This window comes from Drosophila mojavensis, unplaced genomic scaffold (assembly GCF_018153725.1).
Source record: "Drosophila mojavensis isolate 15081-1352.22 unplaced genomic scaffold, ASM1815372v1 contig_136, whole genome shotgun sequence".
Taxonomy (NCBI): Eukaryota; Metazoa; Arthropoda; class Insecta; order Diptera; family Drosophilidae; genus Drosophila; species Drosophila mojavensis.
In genome coordinates this window covers 5,862,327-5,874,372 of record NW_025318667.1, presented here as the reverse complement: position 1 = coordinate 5,874,372, position 12,046 = coordinate 5,862,327, and the positions used below count along the sequence as shown (strand labels likewise).

General features: G+C 44.8%; 3 protein-coding genes across 6 annotated transcripts; 2 read left to right on the top strand and 1 right to left on the bottom strand.

Moving 5' to 3' along the window:
• Nucleotides 1-434: 434 nt before the first annotated feature.
• LOC6586037 (protein cramped) lies at nucleotides 435-5,216 on the top strand. Its single transcript, XM_032733102.2, has 7 exons — nucleotides 435-552; nucleotides 803-1,378; nucleotides 1,442-1,645; nucleotides 1,710-3,127; nucleotides 3,190-3,694; nucleotides 4,227-4,378; nucleotides 4,438-5,216. Exons 2-7 carry the CDS (start codon nucleotides 838-840, stop codon nucleotides 4,537-4,539), a joined length of 2,922 nt encoding a protein of 973 aa, XP_032588993.1. The 5' UTR covers nucleotides 435-552; nucleotides 803-837; the 3' UTR covers nucleotides 4,540-5,216.
• A 463-nt stretch (nucleotides 5,217-5,679) lies between these two features.
• LOC6586036 (chronophin) lies at nucleotides 5,680-7,403 on the top strand. Of its 3 annotated transcripts, XM_044008706.1 has the most exons (4): nucleotides 5,680-5,769; nucleotides 5,987-6,113; nucleotides 6,200-6,577; nucleotides 6,641-7,403. In XM_044008706.1, the coding sequence occupies exons 2-4, from the start codon at nucleotides 6,096-6,098 to the stop codon at nucleotides 7,181-7,183; spliced, it is 939 nt and encodes a 312-aa protein (XP_043864641.1). In that variant the 5' UTR covers nucleotides 5,680-5,769; nucleotides 5,987-6,095; the 3' UTR covers nucleotides 7,184-7,403. The 3 variants fall into 3 exon arrangements, with proteins under 3 accessions (XP_043864641.1, XP_043864645.1, XP_002011659.2); XM_044008710.1 differs by lacking the exon at nucleotides 5,987-6,113 and having other exon boundaries at nucleotides 5,740-5,769; XM_002011623.4 differs by lacking the exon at nucleotides 5,680-5,769 and having other exon boundaries at nucleotides 5,942-6,113.
• Nucleotides 7,404-7,669: 266 nt separating this feature from the next.
• On the bottom strand, nucleotides 7,670-10,168 carry LOC6586035 (4-nitrophenylphosphatase). 2 transcript variants are annotated; one of them, XM_002011622.4, is made up of 6 exons: nucleotides 9,941-10,168; nucleotides 9,695-9,776; nucleotides 8,631-8,797; nucleotides 8,443-8,577; nucleotides 8,177-8,384; nucleotides 7,670-8,115 (listed from the first exon to the last, which is right to left on the bottom strand). In XM_002011622.4, the coding sequence occupies exons 1-6, from the start codon at nucleotides 9,953-9,955 to the stop codon at nucleotides 7,805-7,807; spliced, it is 918 nt and encodes a 305-aa protein (XP_002011658.2). In that variant the 5' UTR covers nucleotides 9,956-10,168; the 3' UTR covers nucleotides 7,670-7,804. The 2 variants fall into 2 exon arrangements, with proteins under 2 accessions (XP_002011658.2, XP_043864639.1); XM_044008704.1 differs by lacking the exon at nucleotides 9,941-10,168 and adding an exon at nucleotides 9,862-9,934.
• Between the last annotated feature and the right edge of the window lie 1,878 nt (nucleotides 10,169-12,046).

The window sequence follows — 12,046 nt, the reverse complement described above, 5'->3', positions numbered from 1 at the left end:
GACAATCCATTTTAAAAACGCAGAAGCGAAACTTTTTATACGACCGCAATTTGTGTTAACAGTAAGTAATAAAACCAAGATTTTAGGTCACCTCTATTACAGTATTGTTTATTTCTGTCTATTTAAAATTAAAAAGAAAAAAGAAAATAAGTGTATTATTTTTTAATTTAATTCTAAATGAATAGACTCAGCCCTAGATACGCTTAATGTTCAAAGATACCAAGCAAGCTGCAAAATTCAGGTAGACAAACGCAATATTTGACATGCCATTTCGCAAAAGCCTTGCAAATGAAAACAACAACAATGAATTTCCTAGGAAATTCATAGTTCCAGCTAATTGAATCAGCAATGTATATGCATAAATCTGTAACGTAAGCGCAGATTGAGTAACGTAACTGCAAACCTAACAGGGCTATGTTATGGATATGTTAACGGTCCAAATAGCCATTTAACATAACATAATACGCTGCTAAGAAATGCAAAACAATGAAGATAAATAGAAGCCAAGACGACAACAAATCCAACGTAAAATAATTAATTAACTCATTTGGGGTAAGTGCACAAGTGCATACATACAATATGCGGCTAGTGATCGAACAACAACAGCCAATCGAACGCAAACAGACAACAACAAAATCCAATCAAATTCTTGACCCATTGGCGAGCGCCATTTTTTCGCTGGCGTCGCACAAAGTTTGCCATTGATCTGCAAATTTCTGTGAATCTGCTGCAGATCTGTTATCTGTGCAGAGTGGGATATTTGCAGCATAATAACTGGAATTATTGCTACCATTCGTTATAGCCTGTTCGTTGCTTTGCCGTGGGCCGTGGGCCGCAATGGAGGACAACGGCAGCATGTGTAAAAGTGTGAAGTTTGCAGCCGAATCTGTTGTTCCCGAGACATCGACGGCAGCCAATGCAGCCAGCACATCCACCAGCAATGGCAAGGGTGTGCAGTTCAAGTTGGCAGCCGTGGCCGAGCCCGAGGAGCTGCTCGGCTCGGTGACGACACAAAATTGCCCGGGCACCCGAGCGAGCGCGCGCGTCATACAGAAGATGAAGTTGGATCTGACGCGTCCGATGACACCGCCGCCGGTGGAGCGTGAGCACAGCAAGAAGGAGGAGAAGGCCGCCCAGAAGACGCCATCGCAGCTGCGGGCGGCCAGCAAAACGACCTGGACAAATCTGGAACGCAACTGTTTCTTCGATGCGCTCAACGAGTTTGGCAAAGATTTCGAGGCGGTGGCCAATTGCATCAATGCCAAGCTGAAGCGTCGCAACTCCAGCAGCGACTATAGCTTCAAGACCAAGGACCAGGTGCGCCAGCATTACTATCAGACATATCACAAGATTGGCAAATATGTGCGCTTCACCGATGGTGAGTCCCTGTATATATCAATAATCCGCCTTCACCTAATTAAATCCTCCTCCTCTTATAAAGAGCTCAAGAAGCCCGCCCAGGAGCTCTACACGCTCATCAACTATGGCGAGATGAGGCGCAAGCTGCAGTTCCTCACGGAGAAGCACTTCATGAAGCTGAAGCAACTTATCTACCAGGGCCACATCACGGTGCGCAGCAAGGGCAAGAATATACGCATCAAGACGCCCTCGTGTAAGGCGCTGCGACGGCTTAATCAGCTGGACGGTAAGTTCATCCAGATGAACTGAAAGCCAATCCATATCAATTCATTTTCATATTCCCACCTCAGACACATTGGAGGACATTCGCCTGCCCAGCAAGATCGAAGTGCTGGTCAGTCCGGCGAACATGGACGCCTTTGGCCGTGTCCAGGCGCTCGCCCAGAATCCACGCGGGCGAGCCATTGTGCCGCTGCACAAGAAGCTCATCACGTTCATCAAGACGTTTCAGTACAAATGGCGCAGTCCGGACGCCCGCCTGGCGGAGCAGCATCTCCAATCGAGCAGCGCTACTGCCGCCACTACCAGCACCAGCACCAGCGCCCCCGCCGCTGCCGCTGCCACTGCCGGCAGCGCAGAGCCGGCCGAGACGTACACGGAGCCGACGGTCTGCTTTCTGCCCAAGCCAGGCGTGCCCATACACCGGCCGCTGCTCAGCATTACGGCGTACTTGAGCAGCGTCAACATCTGCCTGGGCGCCTACGAGGAGCGTCTGGGCGTCAAGGTGCGCAGCGAGACACTGGACAGCACCGCAGCTGCTGCAGCGGCAAGCGCCAAGCGGGCACGCACCGAGAGCGGCTCGGAGAAGCGTTCGCCAGAGACAAAGAAGCTGAAGCCGCAGTCCAGTCCGGCGCACGACAAGTCCATGGACGAGCTGGCCGAGGCGAGCAATCAGGTGAAGCTAGAGAGCAGCAGCGGCGACGAGCTGAGCGAGGAGATCAACGATTTGCTCACATCCACAAGCGCTGGCGGTACAGCTGAGTCAGCCGAGATAGCTGCTCCGCCGCCGCCCGCACCGCCAGCCCCAGCACCAGCTCCAGCTCCGGCTCCGGCTCCGTCACGAGCCAAACGCAGCGATGGCCCCGGCGCTGGCGGCGGCAAGGGCGCCAGGGCAGCGGCTGCAGCGCGCAACTTCAAGCCGCTGCTCAGCGACGACGTGATCAAGCGCATACGCCGCGGCTGGACGATAGCGAACTCGGCGGACATCACCATCGGGGATCTGTACGTGGTGCTGGGCCAGGACTCCAAGCTGGAGCTCGAGTATTACTGGTGTGAGCCGGAGGTGGGCACGTCGAGCAGCGCCACAGGCGTCAGCGCCTCGACGTCCACGTCCTCCTCGTCGTCAGCTTCGACATCGCTGCCCTACAATGCCAACGACTGTGATAGCGTGGAGCGCGTCAAGGCCATCAATACGGCGTCGGTGAGCAACAAGCTGAAGCATCTGCTGCTCGTCGCCAATCTCAGCGAGCGTGTGCGCAAGCGCCAGTGCAGCTGCGGCCACAGCTGCGATCGCAAGCGCGATCTCATCACGAAGGCACGCTGGATGAGCAATCTGGGCGGCTCTGGGCCCGGAGCGGCAGCGGGCGGTGCAGCTGCGGCAGCCAGCGCCAACTCTGGCGATGGCAATGAGGTTGTCTTTCGCACGCCCATGCTGCCAGTGCGTCGACCCATGGTCAACATCATTGATCCAGTGCGTCAGCTGAGCAAGGTGCGAATCACTTACAAACTGTTGGGAGAAATATATATTACAAATTTGCTTTACTTTTCCAGCTCTCGCGCCAGAAGCTCTCACGGCAGGTGCTGGTGCAGCGTTGCCTCCTGCCGCCCTCCTCGGTGGATCAGCCGTACGATGTGCTCAGTCTGCGGAATCTGCAGAACGGACTCTTCGAGCCCATCGACCGCGTCAGCAGCAGCAGCAACGCAAACGACAACGATGAGATCAACGCTGTGATATCCAAGCTGAATGCAATCAGCAGCAGCAACGCCAGGCAGCAGCGGGCAGAAGCCGAGGATCGCAACAGCAGCAGCAGCAGCAGCAGCGGCATGGGCAGCAGCATCAGCACCAACACCAACAGCAACAGCAACAGTACCAGCGGCAGCGGCGATGGCGACGCCAATAATAGCCATAACAACAACAACTACTACAACAGCATGGAATGCAGCGGCTCGGGCGTCAGCGGCCTGGACATGCCCAACTTGGACTTTTGCGCAGAGCCAACAGCACTGCCAGCCACAAGCACAACACTGCCCGAGGATGTGCAGGACGAAAGCACCTGTAAGCGGAACATATCGAATAGAATCCATGTGAACAAAGACTTAGATAATAGGTAGAGCGAACGAGAGGGAGAGAGAGAGAGAGAGCATGGCTCAGAGCTTAGATCAGGACAACTGATGTCCAGGGAGGATGAATACTCTGCTGATACCAGGCATTAACCCTAGAATAGGATGTACAAGACTAGAGCGACAGTAAGCGACTTAGAACAAAGCGTAAAGAGTTTAGAGAGTAACCAGGATCTAGGAATACTCTTCTCTTTTAATACCAGAGTCTATGTGATAAACTTAAAAGATACTTAGGGAATTTCTAATTAGTTAAAGGAAAAGAGGAAAGCGGAAAACGGAAGAGAGAGAATTCTACGGTAGCAATAACTTTTTTTTTTTGGCAACTTGAACTCACTTGTGTGTGCATTGGCATTTCAGTTCCAATCGTTCCTCGTGTCTTAAGCTTAGGCTATCCCTTTTTATTCTATACAAATATCTTAATGCTAATTCCTCTTCTTCTTCATCTTCTTTTTCTTCTTCTTGTTTAGCTCAAAGCTTCTTCAATGGCAGCGTCAGTCCGATGCATTTGCTGCGCGACTCCACGTCCAATGCACGCTGGCTGGAGGAGAATATCAATGACTTTTCGCTGACCAGTTTGCTGGGGCATCTGGATGATTTTGATGCCACGCGCGATATACTGGTGAGTGAATTCTAGTGAATCTAGTAGCAGTTCAATCTCTCAATCAAACCATCTTTCAGGATCCTTCGTCTACGATGTCGGTGATCAGTGAGAGCAGCGTGGATTATCGTCACAAGTTTCAGGAGATTTCGGCTTTGCTGCAGCAGCAGGAGAAGGATTAACACACTGGAAATTGGCCTCTAGATCTTCTAGGGATTAACACACATACATACACACACACACTCACACACACACACACACACTACGTTGGCGTTCTTGAATTTGATTTGTTTTCGTATTACTATCAATTAGAGCAAAGAATATGCTATTCCAAAACAGAAAAGGAAACTAATTCTAACACGGATATTATTAATGTTAATTTCAACATTTTCAATATGTATCTGTATACAGATGTATATTCACATATATATCTATATCTATATTTTAAACACATTACATTTATCTTCATTACTACACTAAGCCTTGTGATTTTGAAATTGTTCTTTTACGTTACGTTTAATACTAATATTAATACCACTTATATGATACTTGGAAACAAACATACACATGCTCGATATTTATTTCATACATATTAACTATACCTAAGTATTACAAGCACTCACATTGTCTTACGTTGTCCAACCCGAACTGAACGGGGTTTCGATTTCATAATTTTTTTTTTTTTTTTTTTTTTTTTTTTTTTTTTTTTTTTACTTTTTTGTGTTGGTTGTAGCTCTTAGATTAGCTTAGTTATTAGAAATTTAGTCGCGAATAAGTTGTATTGTAGTTGTAGTTGCGAAATCTTCATATAATCATAATAATAAATAACAGTTTACCCTGTGTATATACGCCCGAAGAAGAGAATTGCATTTTATTTCTATATTTGGGAAGTAAAAAATTACAAATATGAAACATACGAAAGCGTAAAATTGGAAATTAGCATAATGTAACAATAACATATGTATGTATGTATGTGTGTATATGTATATACGTATCTGTACAATAATGTAATGCGTACTTGGTACATTTTAGGCATACGCCACTGTTAGACATACGTCATTTCTGAATGAAAGACACACAACTACATATGCATATGCATATGCATATGCATATGTATGTATGTGTGTTTATTGCTACATTTCCAGCTAAGTTTGCTGATTCAAACGCTGGTTACCAATCGACGCCTCGCAAGATACCGATATGTGTACACACATATGCATGCGTATTTCTCTGTGTATGCATGTGAGTGCTTTTGTAGTGGCAGTGCAATGAACGAGAGCCCACTTCAAGAAAGCAAAAGTGTGAAATAGTTAAAGCGAGAGCGCCACAGAGAGACGTACTGAGAGAGAGCTGACGCTCGTGCAGTAAATAGTTCCGATAAGCAACGGCAGTTTGCTATGACAACAACAACAGTAAATAAGAGTCGCCCGATTTGTTGTTGTTGTTGTTGTTGTTGTTATTGTTGCTATTGGCTTTGCGCTGACTGACAAATCCAGTGTCTGTGTCTTAGCTTACCGCTACAAAGTGTTAATCATTATTTCATTTTTTTTTTGTTGCTGCTGCCGCTGCTTCTGTTGTTTTAATTTTTTTTCATTGCTGTGTTCTTAATACTGTAATTTTGTTTTCCAGCTTAGGCGTTTTATGATGCGCCAGTCGAGTCTGTCACATTAGTTGGCTGCCAGACGTGCCAGCGACAACCTCGAGCTCCAGCAACAACAGCAACAGGAACAACAATAACATGGCGGAGAGCAACAGTGTTAGTCTCATGGACTTGGTCCACCTTAAGGAAGTAAACTTATCAGTTGGCTGAATTTATTTTTTTTTTTTTTTTTTTTTTTACAGCCGCAGCACATCTTGACGATGAGCGGCGAGCAGCGGCAGCGGTTCTTGGAGTCGTTTGATTGGGTCTTCAGTGACATAGATGGCGTCATCTACAACCTGGAGTCGGATGTCCCGGATGCTGGCCTGGCCTATAACGCACTCGAGCGGGCCGGCAAGCGGCTGACCTTCGTGACCAACAACAGCGTGCGCACCCTGGAGCAGACGGCGCGACGCTTCGCCAAGTTGAAGATCCAAGTGGCGCCGGAGCAGATCTGGCATCCGGCCCAGACGCTGGTCTACTATCTGCGGAGCATCCAGTTCGAGGGGCTAATCTATATCATGGCCTCGTCACAGTTTAAGGCGGTGCTGCAGCAGGCAGGCTTCCAGTTGCTCGAAGGCGTAAGTAGCAGCCGCGGCGTCCTGCTCAAGTGCTAATCCCATCTGGATGCTTCACTGTTCTAGCCCAATCACTTTATCGAGGAAACCTATGAGGATCTGGCGCGCCACATATTCGACAAGCAGCCAGTGCGTGCTGTGGTCATCGATGTCGACTTCAATCTGACCTCAGCCAAGCTGATGCGTGCCCATCTGTACCTGCGTCATCCCGACTGCCTGCTGATTACCGGCGCCACAGATCGCCTGCTCCCAGTGGGCAAGGGTGTGAACATCATCGGGCCCGGCGCCTTTGCCTCCATTCTCGTGGAGGCCAGTGGCCAGCCGCCGATTGTGATGGGCAAGCCGGGTCGGCCGCTGGGCGACATGCTCCTCCAGCAGAACAAAATCACGGATCCACGACGCGTGCTCATGATCGGCGACATGCTCGCTCAGGATGTGCTCTTCGGCCGCCAGCTCGGCTTCCAGACGCTGCTCGTTCTAACCGGCGGCTGTTCGCTCCACCAGCTCCTGGCCGTAACGGATCCCGATCTGCTGCCGGACTACTATGCGGACAGCGTGGTGGATCTACTGCAATTACTGCCTGAGAGTACACCCAAGGCGCATGGCTGAGCCCAACCAAGATTTGAAGCTATTCAAATGCTTTTAGATATATATATATACATGCATATATCGTTTTAAGGGTTAAAGGTGACCTTGTCATATATACAGAAAATTTATTCCTAATTATTCCAAACCGGTTTCGCTTTAATTTAGTATATGTATTATATATAGTATGTGTTATATTTTTGATAAGACCATGCTCTTAATATAGATATTCTGTTTCACTTCATTATTTTGTCTCGGATTTGTCAAATTTTTCTGAAGTATCCCTTACCTTACTCGCTCATAACCATATACCACTTGCATTACTATACTATATGTATTTATATTATATTAGTGATAAGATATTCTTTTCAATATAATCTGATTCACTTCTGCTATTGTCTCCCATTCGGTTCGGTTTCGACTTGAAATGGGAATTTTATTGCTCCCTCTCCCACTCCTTCTCCATTTCTCTTTCTCTCTCTCCCTCTCTCTCATTATGTGCATTATGCATTACTAGGTAAACTATTGACTTTATTGCATCTGGAATTCTAGTGTCCATAGGCTTATCTAAGTTACAAATGATATATGATGGCTGTTTAGGGCTCTACGCTCCTCCTCCTGCTCTTCATTGCCTCGGTGGCCAGCTTAGTTAGCCTTATCGCACAGATCGCCCAGGCAATCGCCCACGTAGTCCGGCATGTGGGCATGGCCCGCGGGCAGGCTGTCCACGTCCGCCTGGCTGCTGCCGCCGGTGAGCACCAGCAGCGTCTGGTAGCCGCTGGCGCGCGCGAAACCAATGTCACTGGCCAGACTGTCGCCGACGAAGAGCACGCGGTTGGGCGGGATGTGGGCGTGATGCTGGCGCAGCAGCTGACGCAGTGCCTCGCCCGGTTTGCCCAGCACCGTTGGTTGCCGGCCCGTCGACTGGGCGACAATGTCGATGAATGGTCCGGGTCCTAGAGCGAAACGGAATCCTTTAGTTACCCTAGGCCTAGCCACTGCTAAACCATTGCCTACCGATGATGTCGCCATTGCCGAAGGGTATCAGCGCATCCGCAGCGCCGGCCAGAAACAAACAGCTGGGATTCTGCAGCTGGACGTGGGCACGCATCAGCTTGGTCGCCGTCAGATTGAAATCGACATCGATGATGACCGCATCCACGGGCTCGCCGCCAAAGATGGCCTCGCGCAGCTCGGCCAGAGTCTTGATGACGGAGCCCTCGCGCTGGTCGGATGAGAACGAGCTGAATCCCTGTCAAGCACTCCGAGGCAAGGCAACTCACCTCCTGGCTCAGCCGAAAGCCAGCATCGCGCAGCAGCTGCTTGAAGGGCGGCGTCGCCAAGCAATATATCATCCCGCCGAAGCCAATGTCCTTCAGATGGTCACAAACGGCCTGCGCTGGATGCACAATCTGTTCCTGTGGGCCAAGACTTATAGAATAATCCTCTAATACCTGATCTCTGGACATACCTTCGCTACATGCACCTGCGCCTGCTCGGCAAACTTGTGCAGATGCTCCGCCACGGAGCTGATGCTGTTGTTGGTCACAAAGGTCAGCCGCTTCCCGCGACGCTGCAGCTCCGCCAGGGCTTGGGCCGAGCCGGGTATAAAGTCTCGCAGCGTATACCAGACGACACCTGCAAGCAAGCCCGAAACATTAAAAGGCCCTCGCTCCTTTGGAAAACTACACTCTTGGACTGTAGACCTCTTAAGCCTGCAGACTCTTAGCTCTTTTGGTCCTTTAGAAAGGGTCTAAAGGGATATTTGAGCCATTCAACTCTTTACCCTTACACCCTTAAATGTTTGAACCTTTAGACTATATTACTTTTAAGCTTTTTAGTCATTGGACCTTAGACCTTCAGAGCTTTGGGCGTTTAGACCCTGAGACCTTAAGTGCGAATTTGCGAATTTTGAACCTTGTACCCTCTCAGATTCTTATACCTTTTAACTATTCGGCCTTATGAACTTTGGACCTTTAAACCCTTCGACCTTTAAATTCTTAGTTGCTTAGACTCTTACAACTTTGGACCTTCAGACCTTTGGGCCCTTAAGCGTTAAGGGCTGTAGTACATCCGATTACGAGAGCTTTGGCCCTTATAGACCTTTAGATCCTTAGACATTTTAACCTTTCGTCCTTCAACCATTAGATTCTTAGATCTATTGACATCTAGACCCTTAGATCTTTAGATCTTTTAAACTCTAGATCCTTAGGCCTTGGGTTCTTTAGATTCTTAGAACTGTTGAGCTGTTGACCCTTTCACCTTCAACTTTGGGCTTTTAGACTCTTTGAGCAGCAGTACGAACGTAGGCCCACAGAGCTAAACTCTTTGGCTTTTTCTTTTCCATAAAAGCCCTAAGCTAGACCCCGACTAAACAGATAAAGTCGACATCTAAAGAGCAGCAGAAACTAGACTACTTTAATGTATTTTGATGGGATAAATGGACTGATATAATATCAGATGGGGTTTACTCTCAAGGGACCAGAATCCCCGTTAGTTATTGAACAGCCCTAGCTGTCTACGCTTTGAACAAACCATCGCAATCACAGAAAACGACATCGAATGAATCGAAAAACTTTTCACGTTCCGCTGCGCTGAGCTGCTTGAAAACTTTGGGCTGTCAACGATAATGAAAGAATTGTGAATAAAGAAAGGGGATTAGTCGATTTGCCATGAATCGAAGTTCTCTATGAGTGACGCACGCTGTGGCAATTTGGCTGAGCTGAGCGCCAAGACGTCGCGCCGACTTGGCACAGGCGACGCAGCATCCTAACTACTTACCGAACTGCAGCTCATTTTACATTCAGGGAAAAAATCACCCAAAAAAGAGAAGACGATGAAAGATAAAAGCGGGTTAAAGTTGATCGAGATTTGTGAGATTATTTGTGCTTTTGTTATGCTCGCGGCGCGACTTATGCAAATTGCATTGAAGCGTTGCGTCTATGAAGAGACCAAAGCTCCAGTTACCCGCGACTCTGATGCTCGACTGACCAAAGACAATTGACGTAGCCGGATCGGATCGGCACGGAACGCGTTGACCAAGGGGGCTAGGCACCGCGTTCATTTCAATTTAGCTGCCAGCGATTTGATTAGCGGCACGCTCGATGATCTCGTCGAGTAAAGTGTTTGAGTGTGACAAGCTCTCGATATGCCTCAATTGTTTGCATCCACCAAAGACGCGGCTGCAATTGATTTGACACCATATAGAGGTATAGATATAGATATAGATATAGATATATGTAGATATAAATATAGATATAGATATAGATATAGATATAGATATAGATATAGATATAGATATAGATATAGATATAGATATAGATATAGATATAGATATAAATATAGATATAGATATAGATATAGATGTAGATATAGATGTAGATATAGATATAGATATAGATATATGTAGATATAAATATAGATATAGATATAGATATAGATATAGATATAGATATAGATATATGTAGATATAAATATAGATATAGATATAGATATAGATATAGATATAGATATAGATATAGATATAGATATAGATATAGATATAGATATAGATATAGATATAGATATAGATATAGATATAGATATAGATATAGATATAGATATAGATATAGATATAGATATAGATATAGATATAGATATAGATATAGATATAGATATAGATATAGATATAGATATAGATATAGATATAGATATAGATATAGATATAGATATATGTAGATATAAATATAGATATAGATATAGATATAGATATAGATATAGATATAGATATAGATATAGATATAGATATAGATATAGATATAGATATAGATATAGATATAGATATAGATATAGATATAGATATAGATATAGATATAGATATAGATATAGATATAGATATAGATATAGATATAGATATAGATATAGATATAGATATAGATATAGATATAGATATAGATATAGATATAGATATAGATATAGATATAGATATAGATATAGATATAGATATAGATATAGATATAGATATAGATATAGATATAGATATAGATATAGATATAGATATAGATATAGATATAGATATAGATATAGATATAGATATAGATAGATATAGATATAGATATAGATATAGATATAGATATAGATATAGATATAGATATAGATATAGATATAGATATAGATATAGATATAGATATAGATATAGATATAGATATAGATATAGATATAGATATAGATATAGATATAGATATAGATATAGATATAGATATAGATATAGATATAGATATAGATATAGATATAGATATAGATATAGATATAGATATAGATATAGATATAGATATAGATATAGATATAGATATAGATATAGATATAGATATAGATATAGATATAGATATAGATATAGATATAGATATAGATATAGATATAGATATAGATATAGATATAGATATAGATATAGATATAGATATAGATGTAGATATAGATATAGATATAGATATAGATATAGATATAGATATAGATATAGATATAGATATAGATATAGATATAGATCAGCGCAGCCCAAGCGCAGTCGCTGCTTACTGCGCAGTTTGCAGAGCGCGTTCTAATACGTGTGTATGTATGTGTGTCGAAAATTAGTGCAGACTGATTAGAATATCAGATTAGAGGGTTCAGGGTATCTCCTAGTCGAGCAGTCTCGACTAGAGTCTTCTTACTTATTTTTTTTGATACTACTATAATTTATTTCTGTTAGTTTTGTATTTTGTTAAACATTTCCAAGTCATTTTTATACCCTGAACCCGTTTTCAATGGGAAATCAGGGTATAATGGTTTTGTTAAATGTATGTAACAGGCAGACGGAGGCGTGGCAGACCCCATAAAGTGTATATATTCTTTATCAGGGCGACGAGCTGAGTC